The 21,338-nt window shown below is 41.6% G+C and overlaps 1 protein-coding gene across 2 annotated transcripts in view; it reads right to left on the minus strand.

Annotated features, from left to right (window-relative positions):
- Positions 1-15,782, minus strand: part of CD247 (CD247 molecule) — an 83,215-nt gene extending 67,433 nt beyond the window's left edge. The window contains exon 1 of one of the 2 annotated variants that reach the window (XM_061120180.1): positions 15,569-15,782. In XM_061120180.1, the coding sequence (XP_060976163.1) occupies positions 15,569-15,626 (58 nt within the window). In that variant the 5' untranslated portion in view covers positions 15,627-15,782. The remainder of the gene's footprint in view (positions 1-15,568) is intronic. The other variant, XM_061120179.1, reaches the window with a different exon arrangement.
- Positions 15,783-21,338: the final 5,556 nt, after the last annotated feature.

Here is a 21,338-nt window from a genome sequence, read left to right on the forward strand (position 1 = left end):
TTCATTGGGACAATCCTCCCAATCAGTGTCCCTAAATTACGTCCCCTTAATCATTCGCCTGTCCTGATTGCCATGGGGATATGAGTAGGAAACGAGAGCTGCTCAAAAGGAATGGAGCGTCTAAGCCCTTGCCTGGGCATTTACATTCACACTGCGGTCCTGCCTTGGATACGTTCCTCCTGTTCTTGGGGTGTCTTCCTCTCCCCTCTTTGCACTGAGTCCTACCCATTCAAATCCTGTGACCCCAAGGTGCATCCCTTTGCTCTTCCCGAGTAGCTTTCTGAAAGCCCTTACATTTGAACTACTTGATACTGTTCTCCAATGGAACTTTTTTCGAACGATTCTGCAGACCATTTAATAGCAGTTCTCTGAAAAAATGCATGCCAAATTGGGTCAAATCAATTCATACAGTATTACACTCTGTTTCTCCCTCTCTTCCTCTTGGGGATGTGTAAGGCACATTTGTAGAGAGAAGGTTCTGACAAGTCCTGCAGTGAAATGACAACAAAAGAAACCTTCCTTAAGTTTGCTCAAATTAGTGTTTCCAGTATGTCTATCCCTTCTTGCTGTGGTACAGCATTCCTACCTTGCAGAGCACAGTTTGGGAAACAATGCCTTTGTTATAAACTTCAGTGAACAAGACCTTTAGGAGTCAGCTCCTCTGGATGAGCCGCTGGCCCAGGGAGGGAGTCAGTACTGGCCTTAAGTGGGAGTGGGCTCCATGCCACAGTCCCAAGGGCCATGAATGTGAGGTCCCCCAGGCTCTTCACCCCAGAACCATTCTGAGGGTGGGGAATGAGTTTCCAGGGACGGGTGGGGCGCTACTAAGAGCCCTTCCTGAAGTAAGACATTCTGTTCCTAACACCAGATCTGCCCTATCCCAACTTTTTGTGGCAAGCAAACCTCAACTCCTACCACAAAGTTCCTAACAAATGTAAGCTATTATCTCCCAGGGGCGATATAGTTCATAGTGGGGGCCAAGCTGCCTGGGGTCAAAGCCCAGCTCTAGTTCATGCCACTGGGTCATGCGCCACTGGGCCTCAGCCCCCGACCTGCATCACAGGGGCACCAGCAAAAGTGCCAAAGGGCTATCTGACCTAATGCATGTAAGCAACACAGAGAACAAGCTCCTCTCAACAGGTGTTGACTGTTCCTGCAGCTCACGTCACTTCACCAGACCAGTCAGATACCTCTATCACGTCTTGAAGCTGTGAGTTCCCTGAGCATAGCAACTGGGACTTATCATTGTGCAGTAGTTGACGTGAAATAGTGCTTCCTCAGAAAATATATTCAGGATGAGTTAAAGGATGGCTATACTCTGTATTTTATTTCTACTTCTGACATTATTTCCAACAACGAAATGTTTTGTTATAATATACCCTCTTCACTAATAGGAAGATAACTTGATTTTCTCTCATTGTAGTCTTTTCTCTCCAGCTAGAGAGGACCTGTCATGACTAGATGGCTGCCAGGGCCTTTGATCAGAGGGTCACTATCCTGTGGTCTCCATGGCCCTGGGCAGTCACAGCAGAGATGTTTAAGATGCCATTGATTGATCTGTCTCTCTTAGTTATGAATGGGGTGCCAAGCAGGGAGGTTCTATACCCAAGTAGAACCGCATCACAGAAAGCTCTTAAAAGGAAATTCTCCCAAGTCCAAAGGGTCAATCTTGCTCATCCTAGGAAGGTCATCCGTTGGTAAACAACTGACAAGAAAATCTGGACACGTCTCTCCTTTAAGAAAGTTAAATGTGTCTGTCTATGCTATGAAAGGGCTTCCTCAGTGGCTCAGCAATACAGAATCTGCCAGCAATGCAGGAGATGCAGGTTGGATCCCTGGGTCAGGAAGATCCCCTGGAGGCAGGCATGGCCACCCACTACAGTGTTCTTGCCTGGAGAATCCCACGGACAGAGGAACCTGGTGGGCTACAGTCCACTGGGTTGCAGAGAGTCAGACATAATTGAAGCTACTTATCATGCACACACGTATGCTATGAAAATCCACTAAGTGAAAATTCACACTCATGAAAACAGTTGAATTAGAAAATGAATTCTTCTATTACTAAATGATTTGGTAACACTCTCCTAAGTAAGTGTTGTTATAATATTCTCTTCCACCAAACTTTCAAAGAGACTCATCCAGCGGGGGGAAGGTCCTTTTGTATGTGGTTAATATTTTTTTTCTTTTAAAAAGCAGTTTTGTTGAGGCATCATTTACATATATTAGGCATTATCTGAACCTAGATATGGTAATAATATAAGGAATTTGTATCACTCGTTTGTTCATTAAACTTTTATTTTATATAGACAAAAAGTACTTTCCCTCCACTCAAGCTTCTACACACCAAGTTCCCACTGTTCTTAAGATTTTTGTCCATTAATGCTGCAGGCCCTGACCTGCCCACCTACAGGGCAACAGGCTGAGGGAGGGCCTTGCTTTACAGCACCAGCTCTTCTGTAGCCCCTGAAAGAAGATCAAGTCAGCACGCCTCCCAGAATCCTGTCAGGAGCACGACAGACAGAGGATAGGCAGAAAGAAAGCTAAACACACACGCATACAAATAAATAGAGCCAGAGTGCTTCTTGTCTCTTGGACCACCATTTCTTCTCTGGTAAAATCCAAAAGTAGAACTTAAAGGTATCTATCTTTTTCAGCTCAAATATTCTGTGATTCTGTCATATCAGGGAAGCCCCACTTAGGTCACAGAAAATCTTTCCAGAGAGGCTCCGTTCTCACCACTGAAAGTAAAATTCACTGACAGCATTCCCCATACCCACCCCAGCAAATCATGGTATTACCAAAGTCACTTTTGATTACAAAATAGTTACACTATATGAAAGGTGCATTCCTGATGATTTTCCAAAATTCTAGTTAATTTCTCACAGGAATAAATGCAAAATTAGAGCCACATTATTGTAAATAGTGCACATAAATTGAGACCTTCTTTGTTAATTTTTTGTATTGCATTATTTTGCATTTGTATAATTCAAAATCCCATTAAATGTGGTTTTTATATTCTCTTGGAAAGGATTTTTTAAAAACCTTCAGAGAAAAGGAATGAAGGTGATGGAAGAGAAAGCTAAAGTCCCATGGTCATACCTGATGGAGAAAGACTGTGGGTTTGAAGGAATTCTATGGGGAAGGCATCCAGGACGATAGAGAGGACTCCCTAGAGAGGACTCATTACAAGGACAGCACCTAGGCCCATTGAGAGGACTCCCTAGCGAGGGCCAAGCAACGCAATATCGTCTTCCTTGGGTAATCATTCTGCACTGAATCTGAGATGATTAACCAATTTGGAGGTTAGATGCCTTTTTTTTTTTTTTTAATTGAAGTTACTCCAGGCTTGCATGCTGCTATGAAATATTCAACCCCAAATTTAAAAATTCCTAAACAGCCAAATCCTCTCTTTATCCCTCGGCACAGAGAAGCCATTTTGTTCTCTTAAAAATGGCTGACAGGAATTTTCTGAGGAAGCTATGGTCAGAAACCAAACCAGAAATTAGATTGGCTTCAAATCTGAGGCTTTGTGTTTAGAGCCATAGCCAGAAACTGATGTGTTTTTTTCCTAATGAAAAAAATCAAGAAATTGTCATGAAGATCAAAAACTGCTCTCCAAACCTTCCCTTTTACATCCTCCCCCCAGGCGACTTTGGATTGCAAGAGTTCGTGATTATAACTTTATTCACAATCCGTTTTTGGTTTCCAAGCAGCTCCCTCTCCAAGATGAAATTACAAAGCCTTGAAAATTAGAGGCACCCTTCTGCTCACCCCAAAGAGCTATTCCTGATGAGATGCTCTGTTGAAATGGAAGGAATTTGCTTTACAGCAGCCTCCCTTGTGGAATTCTGGATAGGAACATTTAACAATACAGCATTTGCAACGGGCAGGTGAGAGCTGACCAAGTTTTTAAAGGGGATTTCACAGGCCAGGTCAGCAGGGAGATGGATGGGTGAGCTGCGGTAGATACAATTATTTGACTTTCTGAGCTGTTCTTTTGAAGCCTCTACACTTAATAGAAAGAAATAGAAAAATCCTCTTTGCCAACCTTTTATAGCTCAATCTTTATTGTTCCCACCGAAATCCAAAGAAAACAGAGAAGATTCGTTTTGTCCATAAAGCATTTGTGTATTTTATATAGGTCTGGGTTTTGAAGTGTTGATAGTGAAGTAGAAGAAAAGACAAAGTTTCCTCTCTAATCTGAAGAAATCAAAGGGAAAATTTCTGAAACTCTAAAGCCTAACTTAGAAGTCCTGGGTGGTATCTCCTGATATATGCCTCTTTTGCTATTAAACTCAGCATGGAAATTAGCACAGGCTCACAAAATGACAGAAATTAGACAAAACCATAAAGAAGCAAGCCTGTAGGGAAATTAAGACTTTTTCATAAAACCTGAAAACATGACCTACAGAACTAGGAAAGCTTTCTCTTAAAGAAAGAAAGCTCTTCTTTCTTTTCAGCATCCATCTCTCAGAGACTGGTCTGGTTAATGGGCTGGTTGGGCCAACCATCTACAGGATTGTTTGTTTGCCTTGGGGTATATGAGAAGTGCTTGGTAAATACTCACTCATTGATAAGTCAATTGGTTTACCAAACAATTTGTTTTAAGTGAAAGATTTTGTTTTCATTTTAAGTTAAAAATTTCTTTTTTTTTTAAAGTTAAAAATTTCTTAATTTTTTATTCCTGGTATCAATACCACAATTTATGGGACAACATACCTGATATACTGAAGAGAAAAAGAGAAAGCTTCAAGTGATAAAAGACCTCAGGAATGTACATCTGATACTACATTGCATTAATCAATAGCTACACTTTTTGCAAACTGTGGCTATGACAATCCTGAATAAGAAGATTTTCTGTTTAAGCTGCAATAACTTTTCTTACTATGGTCATCATTCCTTCTGTAGCACATTTTTACAGCCCCTTCAGTGCAGTTTGGAGGACTGCCTCAAAGTAATCTGCAGCTTTCCTGATAACTCCTCGCTCTCTCCTGCTAAGAACTTTAGCCCTTTCCCGCTGAGTTGTTGGAACCTTCTGATACCACATCCACCCCTCCACTACCAGATCTATGACCACCAACAGAGGGACTTGAGCTTCTTCCACCAAAACTGTCCCACTTCATAGGCCCATAATTTGATTGCTGCTATTCACTATAATTTCCAAATCATTATAGTATCCCCACTACCATAGTTACCACTGCGAAAATGTCCTCCTTCGTTGTAACCATTATATCCTCTGCTACCATCAGCACTTCTGTTACCTTGGTTTCCATATTCTGGCCCACCACCGCAACAGCCTTCTCTAATGCAAGAACCAGGACCATCGTGATAGTTGCCACCATCACCTCCAAATTTACTATATCCACTGTCATCTCCTGCTGCCACCACCTCTACAACTATAGCCTCCTCTTCCATCAAAGTTTCCACCATGGCCAAAGTTTCCTCCCTAGCGCATAACATTGCCACAAAAGTAGTCTTTCAAATTATATTCTTCTGTGTCTTTAATGCCACCAATAGAAATTTTCTTCACTGTTAAATGGGAGCTTCTCTGGTGGTTCAGATGGTAAAGAATCTGCCTGCAATGTGGGAGACCCAGGTTCTATCACTGGGTCGGGAAGATACCCTGGAGAAGAGTATGGCAACCCACTCCAGGATCCTTGCCTAGAGAATTTCATGGACAGAGGAGCCTGGTGGACTACAGTCCATGGGGTCGCAAAGAGTCGGACATGACTGAGTGACTAACACTCTCCTTCACTTTCTTTAGGAAGAGCTCTCTTTGACTTCACTACACACCCATCAGCCTTGTGTGGTCCAACACACATTGCCCCGTCCACCTCTTGTGACTACAAAAATAAGTCACAAAACTAAAGACCCTGGGACATTTTGTTTGGAGGTCTCTCATGACCGCACAGTCTATGAGTGTGCCCCATTTCTTAAAGTGTTCTATTAAACTATCATCTGTAGTTTCAACACTCAGACCACCAAACAACAGTTTTTTCAACTGCTCTGGTTCCTTTGGATCAAAGCAGTAGCACAAAGACACATAAAATTCTGAGTATTTTAGCAAGAATGGCAGATTTTGCTTTAAAGCAGCAAACTTTTTTAAAAAAATCATATTTTCAACTAAGTACTTCAAAGAAAACACAGGGCAGAGAATTAAATTCTTGTCACCTTAGAAAGGTCTGTAAGGCCTAAAAATGCGCCGGCAGAAATTTCAGCAAAAATGAGGCCATTTGTAGCATTTTCTGCTGGGCACCTCCTCCCTCTCCCTTCCAATCCCGTGCTCACTTTCCCAACTGTGGAGTGAGGAGGCCATTGAAGGCCATTGTGCTACCCAGATGGTTTGAATAACCAGATATTGAAAATAACTATCACCCATAAAAACAACAGCGACAAAAAACTATCAGTCTGGCAATACCAACTCTCTGCAGCCAAAACAGGTTATTAAGAGCCACTTTATTGAATTGCTTATCGATCTATTTTGAGGGCAGAGAGAAAGAAAAGCATCAAATGTATTTTGACTATTTTAGTCAAAATTCATAGGATGACCACTGTGGGGAAGAACTGGTGAGAACTGGGGAACTGGTGGCATTTTCTGCTGACTGGTATGTGTTGCTGAAACTCCGTGCTGGGCCTCCACTGAGAAGCGCTCACCGTGGGGAACATTTGTGTTGGATTTTTAACTGTGATTCTGAAAACAGTTTCCCACCTTCCTTTGTCACCTTAATGCTGCTGATAATGCCAACAGAGAGTCCAGGAGGTCCTCACATGTCTGGACTTGATTATAAGAGGAAGACAGTGTTTCCACAGGTGGGGGCAGGGTAGGGTCAGCATTCTAGGCAGAGGGATCTGAGAGGAAGGTGGAGACAAAGAGAGCAGCCTTGGGAAAAGGGAGAGTTATGAGAGGAGTTCTTAGGGCAACTGAGTGACCTGAGAAGTCTCTGTGTCAACATGGATAGACCTAGAGATTGTCATACTGAGTGAAGAAAGTCAGACAGAGGAGATACATTGTACGACACTTCTTATATATGGAATCTAAAAAGAAATGATATAAATGGATTTATTTACAAAACAGAAACAGATTCACAGACTTAGAGAACAAACTCAGGGTTGCAGGGGCGGGAGGAGGAGGATGCGGGGAGGGGATAGTTAGGGAGTTTGGGATGGACATGTGCACACTGCTGTGTTTAAGGCAGATAATCAGCAAAGACCTACTGTATAATACAAGAAACTCTGCTCAATGCTTTGTGGCAGCCTGGATGGAGGGCAGTTTGGGGGAGAATGGATACATGTATATGTGTGGCTGAGTCCCTTCACTGTTTACCTGAAATTGTCACAACTTTGATAATCAACTATACTCCAAGTAAAATAGAAAGTTTGAAAGAGAGAGAGAAAGAAAAGGGTCTCTATAAAGGAGTTGCTCACACCTCTCCATAATCCTAGAGATTCTAGTTTGGACAGAAGTTGTCTTAACTCTCTTCTGCCACAGAACGCCTGGAATAGGTTCAGCGACATCTCAGCTCCGCCATTCTCCTGCCTAGATTGCCAGCTTTAAGCTCGAGCAATGTGCCCTTCTTTCTACAGAGCTGTCCTGCTGCTACCAGCTTCCTCTTAAATGAGCAGAAAGCCACTCACTGGTGCACATGGAGAGACATACCAGCAGATGCAAGACACGTTCATTTGCATGCAGACAAGCACACACATAGACGAAGCATGCCAATGAACTCACATGCTGGGACACACCAGAACATGTGCACAAGCACACGGCCTCACACACACCTTCACACGTACACTGGGGCACAGACACTTTTACCCCCAGCAGAGCACGCAGGCAAACACACACCAGCACATGCGTGCGCTGCACCCACACTGAGCCGGCCCATGCTGCAGTCCCCGGGTTCACCTGAGTCTCCTGGCTTCTCCGGCCAGTCTGCCTCCCAGGGCCGCAGACTGCAATCTCCACCTCCTCCCCACCAGGCTATCTTTCCTACTCTTCTCCCTATGATAGCTACCCACTCCAAGTCTCCCAGCCTATAAGATGAAAAAGCAGTTCTAACTCAGGGCTGACATTCACAGTATGGTTTAGAATCAGAACAGCATTACATGGTGGGGGACTGTGAAATGTAGGAACACACAACTGACGTTCTAGTACCTACAGCAATACAGAGAAGTGGGGACTTGTTTGATCTTATGTGGTGATGTTAGTTCTAAGCCATTCTCCCCAGCTCCAGGGTTTGGTGAAAGCCACGCACCTGTAACCAGCACCCCTACAGACACCTGGAGAACCCCCCCGGAGACTTATCTTTTCCCAGTCTTCCTGCCGGGCAGCTTGGGGATCAGCCCCACTAAGATTCACTGATGTTCAGAATCTGGCAATTTAATGCTTCTGCTCTGAACATCAGATTTCTTATCTGTTTGCTTTCCCCAGCCAGCAGCAAAAGGCTTTGCACTTTCAGAGCTCAGCCCAGGCAGATGTAAGTGGACTCAAGGCTAAAATCTGACATAAATAATTAATAATTGATTGTAGACATTTGTTATTTAAAGATAATTCTCCCACTCCTTTAGGGCTTATATTAAAAAACCAAATCTCAACTCAAAGTCTATGTGTAATATTAATAGTACACTATTCTTTTAGAAAAAGTCACCCCACAAAATCTTACACACTTAATGAAGATACATTGTTACCAAATAGATCGATTAAAGGCTATTATTTAGGATCAAATCTTCTCAAATACAATTTAATTTATATTTTGATCTCCACCTACGCATAATGTGGTAGGGGCAAGGAGGGGGGCCTGCACACACAGAAGCTGGTTGAACTGCAAACCGAGGTTGGTCCCTCTCAAGAGATGCTCCCAGATATGTGTATTTATTAAGAGGAAAACAGAAAAGATGGGTTTTACCATCTGGGGTGAACATGAGTTCAGAATTATAGTAATAGGCCAGAGGGAAACACAATCCTATATTAACAACCAAATATTTTATACTCAGGAAAAAATATATTAATGAGGATACTCAGTATCAAAACAGTTATTTCTTACTTCAGAAATTTAAAGGAAAATCACAATACATGCTTACTAAGGGGAATACCTTCAAAAGTCTGCTTCAGAATTCAGTCATCTCATGAATAATATTGCAAGTTGACAAAAAGCCTGGTGGAGAGGCTGCACAGAACATTCGAGAGCACACACCTTGAACAAGGGATCAGAAAAATTGTGTTTGGGGCCTGGTTCTACTCAGGCAAGTCACCAAACCTCTGATCCTCATTTCTCTTTCTATAAAGAGAGAATCTCACTACTTTTTCGGCTGCCTTGCCGTAGGAGAGTTGCGAGTGAAGGTATTGGAAAGCATTTTGTAGATGTGAAAGGGTAACTGCTCAAAGAGAACGTTGGTCTGGACCAGCGAGGATCCTGCCTGTCTTTGTTCAAATGCTTTCTATTTATTTTTCTCCCCTTGAGCCTAAAAATTAGTTGCTGAGTATCACAAATTTTAACCAGCAAGCAAAGTGGACAGTGGAAGCTTCTAACATTTCCACCATTGCAATTTGACTGCTTCAGACAGCAATTTGCTTTCTCTTCAAGTCAGTTCTCACCAACAAAGTCCTTGTGCGGCCATAAATCTACGGCCGACGCACAAGGGTAAGGAACAAGCCAGAAAATGTTGGACTCTGTCCTTGAATTTTTCACAGTGGGAGCTTCCGGTTAGAGAGTTAAAAATATTGTGATAAGGTAGAAGTCTGGATTCTTTTTAAAAAGTGTTTATTTGTTTATTGGAGCTTCAGGGAAGAGTAAGATTTAGGTTCCTAATTCTATGAGCCAATACCAGTGAGATGGTAGGCAACTTAAACATTCTTTTTAAAAGTATGGTAATTTTACAAGACCATGCAATTTATTTTGTAGCTGAAAGGGGTGTTCAGCTCTCTTCTCATCTTACAGATGCAAAAACTAAAGACATTTCTGCCCAAGTTTATGCTGCAATTTAGTAACAGAGGAAGAAAAAGAAAGCATGTTAGTACCAGGGTTTCCACTTTCTTCTACCAGAAAAATGATATCCTTTCTATTTTGTAGGTAGGGAAACTGAGCCACACATCATAATGATTACTGCTTTTGCAGCACTTCTGTGTACAGGCCCTTCTAAGTAGTATTTCTACCCTACGCTGCGCTGCATGAGGTAAGACATCGCTACCGCCATCTCGTAGAAGAAGAACGGGGATCTGAAGGTAAGCACCAGGCCACAGTGAAAGGATGGTGAGGAACCAGGACTTACATCCAGATCTTTTTGGTTCCATGGCCTACTCTGTCCCTCCACCCTATCGCCTGCTCCAGAAAAGATAAGAAACACTTGCAGATGGTCACTTAGGGAAAAAACTCTCTTTCCTTGATGGAAAAACTGTTTAGACTTCAATAGAAGTCTCAAGTATCCTGGGAAATGTTTTTTTACTTTAACCTATTCTTTTAATTATCAACCCTAGAGAAATTAGCTCAAGGAAGTAAGTCAGAAAAAAAATTTTTAAGCTATATATGTTAAGATTTTCTTTCAGGATTAGCTATAATAACAAAAATTAGAAATAGTCCAAATGTCCAACAATAAGTAAGAAAATATGATGCATAAACTATGGAAGTTTACATAGCAATTAAAAATAATCATGAAAGCTAAGCATAAAAAAGATACTCAGAACAAAATATTAAGGAAAAAAAGCACATGAAATTGTTTTTGTAATAACAACTGTAATAAGCTCCGATACTTTGGCCACTTGATGCGAAGAGCCAACTTTAGGATCAGAAAAGACCCTGATGCTGGAAAAGAGTGAAGACAGGAGGAGAAGGGGACGACAGAGGATGAGATGGTTGGATGGCATCACCGAGTCAATGGACATGAGTTTGAGTAAGCTCCGGGAGATGGTGAAGGACAGGGAAGCCTGGCGTGCTGCAGTAGTCCATGGGGTTGCAGAGAGTCAGACATGACTAAGCAACTGAACAACAAATAACAGCTATATAAAGATATGTAGACACTTGGGAAGATATTGGAATGGAATATTTTTCAAATTTATAACTTCCTCTGATTTTATGATTTTTTTTGTAAAATATCTCAAATGAAGAGAGAAAAAAATGATAGCTAGTTGAGATATTTACTTAGTAACTGAGACCATATTGGGCTATAATGATTAGATATCCTGCTTTTTTTTTTTTCTTTCTATATTTTGAAACAGTTAGATAATTGAATAATGTGATTTACGCTTTAATCCACAAATTTTTATTTTTCTCCTTGTTGCCTTTCATTAATTTATTAGTCCATTAGTTAATCTCCAACAGTGGTAGCCTTCTTTATTTTCTGCTTTTCCTTAATCAGAAATTTTTCCAAATCAGAAAAATGAATATTTTTCTTTGTCTACTTTTCAAGATATAATATTAGTTGAATCATATGAAATTATCATTTTTGTAGGTCTCAAATGAATATCGAAAATTTCTTATGGTCCAATCAGAAACTTTTAACAATGGTAGGATTTTATCTTAGACCATCCTTATAAATCATTTTAATCAGTCTGTTTATTCAAACTGCCTTGTTCCCTCCACCAGTTTAATTTTTAAAGTACTTTGTTTTACGCTAAGTTCTCTAGAAGAAAGATCTACATAATGCCCCTCCATAAACCATTAAAGTGAATTTAATCACACAGAAAGGTCTAGATTTCATTCATTCACCCAACCTTTTAATTTACTCAACAAATATTTACTGTGTGTGGTCTCTGCTTCAAACACTGTGCTAAGTGCTTGGATATATCTCTCTCTGAGCAAGATTAAAGCATCTTTTCCCTCAGAAAACATAGATTGTGTTTTAAACTGGAAGGAGTAGTTGTGTACGTGCAGTGCCTAAACAGATCATTTTGTTTCAATTAACAGATCAAATGACTAGTTTGATTATTTTTTAACCAAATGGACTTTATGTTTTGTCAAATTGGTTAAATCTACAATCACTTTAGTGTTGAAAAGAACTAACCTTGGCCCAAGCAGAGAAGAAATTTATTTCGAACTATTGCTGCTATTTATTTAATCAGTTAGCTGTGAGTGAAAGTCGCTCAGTCTTGTCCAACTGTTTGCGACCCCATGGATATACAGTCCGTGGAATTCTCCAGGCCAGAACACTGGAGTGGGTAGCCTTTCCCTTCTCCAGGGGATCTTCCCAACCCAGGGATCAAACCCAGGTCTCCCGTACTGCAGGCAGACTCTACCAACTGAGCCACCAGGGAAGCCCCCGTAGGTGAATAAGGCTCAGGAGAAAAAGGATCACAGAGTGTGTTTGGACAACTCTAAAGCAAGACAGTTCCCGAGTGGTGCCTGAATTCTTTGAAATAAAACAGAAAACACCATACTCAGGGATTCCTGAAAATAAAAGTGCATATCCAATTAAAAAAATAAATTTTTTAAAGACAAAGGCAAAAATAAAATGATCTTTTTAAAAAAATTCAGCAGTGGTTATTCACCTAAGTAACACTTTCGCGGCTCTTTTTCTGGGGAATGTTTTGTAGCAGCAGATGTGTAAATAGGCTAGCAAATCTGAGAAAGGCCATGGTAGAAAATGAAGCAGATCATGTGGATAAGCAGAGCCAGATGAGCAGAAATCAAAATAAACCACTGGTGAAAGTGCCATCCATGAAAAACTTCCTGGCATCCTGGCGTCACTCAAAAGTTTCCCTCAAGCACAGCCCCAGGCAGTTTAAGCAAAGGGCTGGTTGCAAAGAGTGCTCAGTTAAATACCCTGGTCACCGTGCATCCACACCAACCATTTGGCTGAAATTCTGGCTGGCCACCCTGACCAGTGATGACCAGGCAAACTGTGTTCTAATTTGCTCCTCCTAACTACTTCTATATATTAGTCATATTTTCACTTTGAGGGAATATCCCCTAGAGAATAAGTGTCTCCGAAAAATAAAAATGGTTGCTGTAATGCTCATCCTATGACGCAGCGAAGCTTTGACACTTGTTCACAGCTGGGCCTACCCCTGGCAGGGATCACCAATGTGTTCCTGAGCTGTTACAGGTATGCTCAAAAACCAAAAGAAGGGTGAACTGGAGCTCAACGGATGGAGAAAATGTCCAGTGCCGCTCTACAACACAATCAAAAGCAGATTAAGAATCCTAGCCATGGGTTTCCATTTCCTGTCACTGGGTAGCGAAAACAAGAGAACAGTCCAGGGTGTGATAGTAATAAAAATTAATACAACTTTTACGTATTGACTGTTTAGTAAGTATCAGGCATGCAACATTTACTTCTCGTTTTCACACCTCTGCAATGAAGGTTATTCTTACTGTAAAGGTGGGAAAACTGAGGCCCAGAGAGGTTAAGTAACTTGCCGAAGGTTGTACGGCTGAAAAATTGGCAGCACTGTGATTGGCCTGACTCTTCCCACAACACCTTTTCCTGAGACTCTGTGTCAAAGGTGCATTTCCTTACAAAGGGAGGACCAAGGCCACATGGACCACTGTGAGGTAGTGAGCACCTTGGTGTTGAAGGCACTGATGAGTTGAGGGCTCTGCAGACAAAACTCTGCCCATACCATTAGGCACTCCATCTTAATCTCTTTCAGCTTCAAGTGACTGTCTTAGCAAACTCACCCAGGAAGACTTCTCAGGTAGACAGACTGGGGCATTATTTGCTGTGATCTTAATGATCTGGGCAATTACAAGAAAACAAATGGAAAAGTCTTAGTAAAAAGAAGAAGCCTTAAAAGGGTTTGGGGAGTAAGTAACTTAATTGAGCGAGAAAAGAAGGAAGACCGCAACTCAAATTTCATCAGCAGCCTTTCCTCCAAAGGAAATCATAAAGCATGTCTTCTCGGCCAACATGGGTGCTTTTTGTGGCCCTTAGTGTTAAAGGCCTCTCTAAGCCTCCCTTGCCCTTCCCTCAGTGAGGCTAGGAGCCTCATCTAAAAATAGCTGAAATTTCAATCTCCAAACTGGCAAAGCGAGTGACTTTGAAAGGTGAATCTAAAGCTTTTTCTTCCTGTACACTGCTTGTGAACGGGCATGGCCCCCATCTTGTCTTCTGGGTGGGGTTTTGTTTACCACTCCTGGCAGCCACTACCACTGGAGCAGCTTTTCTTTCCTTTTCTAATTCTATTGCCCCTGCCTGAGCTCCAAGGCTCAAAGCTTCAGACGGTGGAACCATCTCCTGAGTACAGTCCCCCAAACTTGAAGCCCAGGGTCTGAGCCTATTGCTGTCATCCGTCCCCTCTGAAGGCTCTGCATTCGCAGGCTGTGATGGCGTCATGGGTCCTCCCGTGCCCTGCACACAAGGACGGGCTGCTCCGGGCTCGCCCTGGTGTCCTTACCCCACAGCACCACGTGACTCATACCCCGCAAGGCCTTTTCTGAGAAGAGGCTGTGATGTTTCAGAACACCCCGTGACTACTTGGTCCCCGAAGCCCCCAAGGCCCTAGGCCAAGGCTGGGCCATGTTCTCTGGTAGGAACGAAAGAGCCAGTACTCTCCTGCTCTCCCACCATTGTTGCCAAACACCCTCCCACGCTGAGGTGAGCTGTAAAGTGGAGAAAAGGCCTTGGTTTTTGACCACTCTCCCAGTTTTTTAGATTCAAATACAGCTTGTCCCATTTCTTGTAAAAATGCCAAGATGTCAAACCCCAGACAGAATCCATTTCGTCTTCTTCTCACTTATTATTGTTATTATCTGAGCTAGAAAACACAGTGGGAATGAAAGGATTGTAGGAAAGCTAGTCTCCGGGGACTGAAATGAAGTGAGGAGTAAGTTCTCTTGTCGGGTGGTTGCTCCTTGTGGTCGTGACCTAACAAGTCACATCCTCTCATCTGTCCCCTACGTTCTGTCAGCATCTCTGGCTTTTTGGCCTGAGACAGAGAGCTGCCTAAAGCAAGGGGCAGTGGGTGAGTCACGGAGCCCGGGGTGGGTGTGTCATCAAGCAGCCCTTGGCTGTGTGTGCAGAGGCAGCCATGTCAGAGCTGCGAGTAGACGTGGGCCTTGAAGAAGGCCACTTCCCTCCTTCATTAACCCAGTCAGTGCCTGGCCTACGGAGATGCTTCAAGTAAGCCACAGTCATGACCCTCTCTGCCCAACAGCACATGAAACATTCTTTGTTGGCGAAGCAGGAAGGTGGCTGAGTGACGGAGCCAGCAAAGTAGTAAAAGAAGAATACACAAAGACTCGGGAAATGCTTCAGCACAAAACGTGGCCCGGCTGATGTTTTCTGGTCCCTTCCAGCTTCTGTTAAGTTCTCCCTCTCCTCTTGTCCACTCAAGTCCTGCCTCAGTTCCTCCTCATCCTTCCCCATCACAGACTTTTCTCTCTCCTTTTATCACTGGAAAAATCCATACTTCACACAGGTCTGTTTTCAAGCTGCTGACTCCAAGCTAATTTCCAACTTGGCCATAATGAAGCAGATGTCTCTATAGAAACAGACCCTTCCCTGTCCAGCTGCCCATTGCTTTGGGGAGGGTGAGATTTAAAGGAGACATTGGCTCTTCTCCACGTCTCTACTGTCTCCCTCCACCCCACACACATATGTACAAAGGGTTCATTTCCATCGACACACCCAGCCGTACCTGTAATTGGGAACTGTGCCTGCAGGATGGCCACTATAACAAGTGCTGTCCACTTCATCTTGTCCTTCCCCAGGATGGTGCCAGGAGGCAGAGGCTGAGGCAGCTGTGACTGGATGAAGAAGAGAAAAGGAGTCTCTGCTGGCTTTGTTCTGCTGCTGCCTCCTCAGGAAGTGGAGGACGATGGGCCTTTGAGAAGGCACCTGCCAACCGGGCCAAGAAACTCACACTCCCCCTTTCGGTTCACAGGCAGGAAGCTCTGGAGGTTTGAGGGTTTGGGGTGTGTGTACGCATGTGTGTGTGTGTGTGTGTGTGTCTGAATTTTTGCTTTCTTTTTGTCTCCTTTAACCATTGTTTTATTTTCCTTCTTTCTAATTTTTGTCTGAGTGATAGTTGCTCAGTCATGCCTGACTCTTTGTAACCCCATGGACTGTAGCCTACCAGGCTCCTCTGTCCATGGAATTCTCCAGGCAAGATTAATGGAGTGGGTGGCCATTTCCTTCTTTTTGTCTAATTTTTGTCTAATTCTTTTTGTCTAATTTTTATCTAATTCCTATCTTGATTGGCGTAGTCAGCCCCTGAGCAAATACAAGTTACCAGCGCATTTAAGAATGTTCGCTGCTCCCCTAGATTCATGTATTTTATGGTGGTTGGCAAGACAACAGAGCTCTAGGTTCAGAGTCGGGTAAAATGTGGAGATGGAATACTCGGATCTCAGTGCCATCTCTGCTATCTGCTTGCTGTGCGGCCTTGAGTAAGTCACGCAACATCTCCAGACCTCAGCGTCCCTGCCTATGAAGCAAATTGCTGAGGATGCAGATCTGAACTTGGCTGGAATTTTGGACCATAGAAAACAGAAGAATTCACATAATACTTCAAACACGTTTGTTATTTGACAGCATTTAAACATTGAACCAACTTACAATAATAAAAAAGATTCATACTGATAAATAAACTTAATAGAAACTGTGAGATATATGTGAAACAAACTCTCAAACATTCCTGAAGAATACAGAAAGGACTTGGGTAAATGGAAAGATGTATCTTGGTCTTTGATAGAAAGCTTCCTTTTAAGAAGCCCACGATTCTCTCTAAATTAGTCAACCCATACTTCTACAAAGACCAACAAAAGTTTTAGCATAAGATAATCTTGGTTGAAAGTTTGCATGAAAAATTAATGTACAAAAAATAGTGAAGACTCAAAAAAAACACAAGCAATCAAAGAAAAAATTGGGTTAATTGGACTTCACCAAAATTTAACACTTTTGTGCATAAAGGGCACTATCAAGAAAGTAGAGACAATCCACAGAAAAAATAGTTGTAAATCAAATATTGATAAGGGTGTATTCAGAATATATAAATCACTCCTACAACTCAACTAGAAAAAAAAGTACAAATCTGCCAAAGATCGGAATAGATATGTCTCCAACAAGCACATGAAAAGATGCTCAATATCTTTGGTCACTAGGGAAATGAAAATCAAAACTACAGTGAACTATTACTTCACACACACTAGGATGGCTAATTTATAAAAACACAAAGTGTTGGTAAGGATGTTAAGAAATTGGAACTCTTGTACATTACTGGTGGAAACGTGGGAAATTTCCCTATGGGAAATGTATGACATTGCCTCAAAAATTTAAATAGAATCATCACACAACCCAGCAATTCTACTCATAGGCATATACTCAGAAGAATTGAAAACATGTGCACATTAAAACTTGTACGTGAGTATTTATAACAGCATTATTAAAAATAGCCCCAAACTGGAAACAACCCCTATGTCCATGAACTGAGGATAGATAAACAAATCATCTATCTGAACAATAAAATATTATACTTGCAACATGGTTGAAACTTGAAAACAGTATGCTAAACAAAACAAGCCAAACACAAAAAGACCAAATATTATATGATCACATTTATACAAAATGTCTATAATAAGCCATAGAGACAGAAAGTAGATCAGTAGTTTTCAGAGGACAAGGAAAGGGGAAAATTGGGACTAATTCTTAATAGGTATAAAGTTTCTTTTGAGAATATCAAAATGTTCTAGAACTAGATTGTTGTGATGATGTATGACACAGTGAATATACTAAAAATCACTGAGCTGTACACTTTAAAATGGTAGACTCATGTGAATTACATCTCAGTACAGAAATAATGCTAAATAAGCAAAAGAACAGCCAGGAAAACTCTGTAAAAGAGGAGCGATAGTGTGAAATAACCCTGCAAAACATTGAGCATACAGAGTGACATGATTACCATATAGTAGTTGTGATCTTATAGACTCAAACATACATGGTCAATTGGTTTTTTATAAAGGGACTAGGAAAATTCAAATTTTATAAAGGGACTAGAGAAAAATAATTGGTAAATTTGACTTCATCAAAATTAAAACTTTGTTCATTGGAAAACACCATTAAGAAACTGGAAAAGCAAGCCATTGACTCAGAGAAATTATTTGTAAACACATATATCAGACAGAGGACTTATATCCAGAATATATAAAGAACTCCTTCATATCAATAATAAGATAATTAAATCAACAAGAAAATGGATAAAATATTTGAATAGAAAATTCCTCAAAGAAGATAAATGGTCAGTAAGCACATGAAAAAGATGCTGAACATCACTAATAATGAAGGAAACACGAATTAAAATACAATGAGATACCACTACACACCTCCTAATATAGCTAAAATTAAATAATTGACCATATCAAGTATTGACAGGGATATGGAGGAACTGGAATTTTCATACATTTGATGATAAGAATGTAACATGATACAATTTTGGAAAAAGCTTGGCAGTTAATGAAAAAGTTAAACATACGTCTAATATATGATTCAGCCAATCCACTCTTAGGTATCTACAGAAACAGTAAAGGAGATATATTTCCATACAAAGATTGATACGTGAATAGTCATAGCAACTTTATGTTTGTAATAGCCAAAAAGTGGAAACCACCCAGATATCCATCACCAAATATATGGATGAACTATGATATATCCATAATGAAATAATACTTGATAATAAAAAGGAATAAGCTGTTAGGAACAAAACAACATGGGTGAATCTCAAATCATACTGGGTGAAAGAAGCCAGGCAAAGAGTAAGTAAATCTTGAGTGAGTCCATTCATGCACAATTCTAGCACTGTCATAGGGGCTTAGTACTTTTACACATAATAAGTACCTAAACGTTGTTCAGTTACAACAAACACTATTTTTAAATTTTTATTTATTGATTTTTGGCTGCACTGGGTCTTCATTGCTGCACACAGGGGCTGCTCCCTAGCTGTTATACTCGGGCTTCTCAATGCGGTGGCTTCTCTTGTTGCAGAGCACAGGCTCTAGGGTGCACAGGAGACCTCAGCAGTTGTGCTGCAACATGTGGAATCTTCCTGGACCTCCGCATTGGCAGGCAGACTCCCAACCACTGGACCACCAAGGAAGTCACAACAAACACTTTTTGAGCTCCTACAGTGTGCCAAGCACTGTACTATAATACTGAAGATATGACTGAGTAAAACAAAGAATCTTCACCCTCATGAAATTTTCAGCCTTGTAAGGGTCTAAAAACATATCAGAAAATGAGTAACAGAAAATTCATAGAAAAGGAAGCAGCAAATGGCTTTTTAAAATGTTTGTTTGTTTATATATGGCTGTGCTGGGTCTTCGTTGCTGGGCACGGGTTGCTCGTTGCGGTGCCTTCTTGTTGCAGAGCATGGGCTCTCGGCGTGCAGACTTCAGTAATTGTGGCACACAGTTTAGTGGCCAGCATGTGGAATCTTCCCACACAAGGGTTGAATACATGTCCCCTGCATTGGCAGGCAGATGGAATGCCACTGGAATGCCAGGGAAGTCCTGGCTTTTAAATGAATGAAAAATCCTCAATATCACTCCAAATGAGATAAATCAAAATTATAACTACAGTGAATACACATTCTTACCTATTATATTGGTATCAACCCCTCTGCTGGGTTCTATTTTCTCTTGCCTCTCAAGGACCTTATTCCAGAAATTTTCTCTTCTTTCTCCTTATCTCTTATTATCAATATACAAGCATGTTATTTCTCCCATCTTTAAAAAATCCCTCAAATATTTGAGAAACCTTTGCACATTGGAACTTGCCATAACTTTTGGTGCCATGGGAATCCAAAAAGTGAATCCAGGCTTCTACATATGAAGAAGGCTGGATTAGCCTGCTGGGGATGCAACTCAGCTGACTGCCAGACTGACTTCCAGATAAGTGAGTAAAGTCATCTTAGATCATCCCGCCACGGCAGAGAACTGCGGTCACATGAATGATGCCCGCTGATGCCAGAGTACTGCCTGTCTGCACCCAGCCTAAGCTGCTGACCCACAGAATCATAAATTCCTAAAGCAGTTTCTGTTCTAAATTACTGAATTTGGGATAGCTGTTATACCGCTAAGTAACAGAAACACTCAAAATCCTCATATCAATCTCAGGAAACGATCTAATTGGCCCACGTTGGGTCTTATGCTCACCTCTTGGATCAACCATTGTTCCCAGTGGGGACAAGACAAGCCTAGAGATGAGACATTATGATTAACAATCCTACCAGAATCATTTATCATGAAAGGGAGAAATGGAAAGGTATTGTTTGAAACAATAGCTGTTCAGTAGTGCCAGCCTTGTTCTGGTGAGTGCAGTGGGATGGGGCTGGGACCTACAGGAAGATAGAGGCAGGGTCAGAAGCTGAGAGAAAGTCCAAGTAGAACATAGTGACCAGCAACTGTGAGTTCCCTGTGGAAAAGATCTGACTATTCCTTATGATTGAATCCCTAGCTCCCAGTACATTTTGGATGGGTAGATGAATGGGTGGATGTGTGGATTGTAATATCCAGGATGGCAGGAAGTCCAACACTGCCTCAACTGTTGAGAAGAACACAGCAAGAGGAATCCAGAAACTGGTAAATGCAGCAATTCCCAGGTTCCTGATCACCAGAGAAAGAAGCACAAAAAAAGAGGACTGGCTTCTGTCCTTGGTGTTTCCAGAGGCAGTCACTCCCAAGGGTTCTCTGGAGTAAGGAGCACATCCCCAGGCCTTGAGACCCGATGCACTGACCTAAGCCCTGCCCACCCTTCTTCAGCTGACTGGTCTTAGACGGAAAATAAGTGGGAGGCCTGTGCTTGTTTCCTGAGAGGTCTCTGTTGGAACAGAAACGGCTGCCAATCCCTGCAGAACCTCACCCAGACACCTCCACGGGGCCTCATCTTTGCCACCTCACCTTGCTGTGCCCAAAATTTATTTACCTCATAACTGTAAGTTTGTACCCTTTGACCAAAATCTCCCTATTTCTTCCACCTCCTACCCCCTGGTAACTGCCATTCTGCTCTGTTTCTATAAGTTCATCTTTTTTAGATTCTATATATGTGATATCAGATAACATTTGTCTGTCTCTATGTGACTTTTTTCACCCAGCATAATGCCCTCAAGTTCCATCCATGTTACAACAAATGGCATATTTCCTTGTTTTTCATGGTTGAATAATATTCCATTGTATATATATATGTATACCACATTGTTTTTATCCCTTCATCTGTTGGCAGATGCTTGGGCTTTTTTCTATGTCTTGGCTATTGTGAATAATGCTTCAATGAACACGGGAGTGCAGATATTTCTTCAAGATCCTGAGTTCATTTCTTTCAGATGTATAACCAGAACTGTGATTGCTGAATTAGATGGTCTCTATTTTTGTTATTTGAGGGACCTCCATACTGTTTTCCATAGTGGCTGCATCAGT

The sequence above is a fragment of the Dama dama genome, chromosome 20 (assembly GCF_033118175.1).
Source record: "Dama dama isolate Ldn47 chromosome 20, ASM3311817v1, whole genome shotgun sequence".
NCBI classification, from domain to species: domain Eukaryota; kingdom Metazoa; phylum Chordata; class Mammalia; order Artiodactyla; family Cervidae; genus Dama; species Dama dama.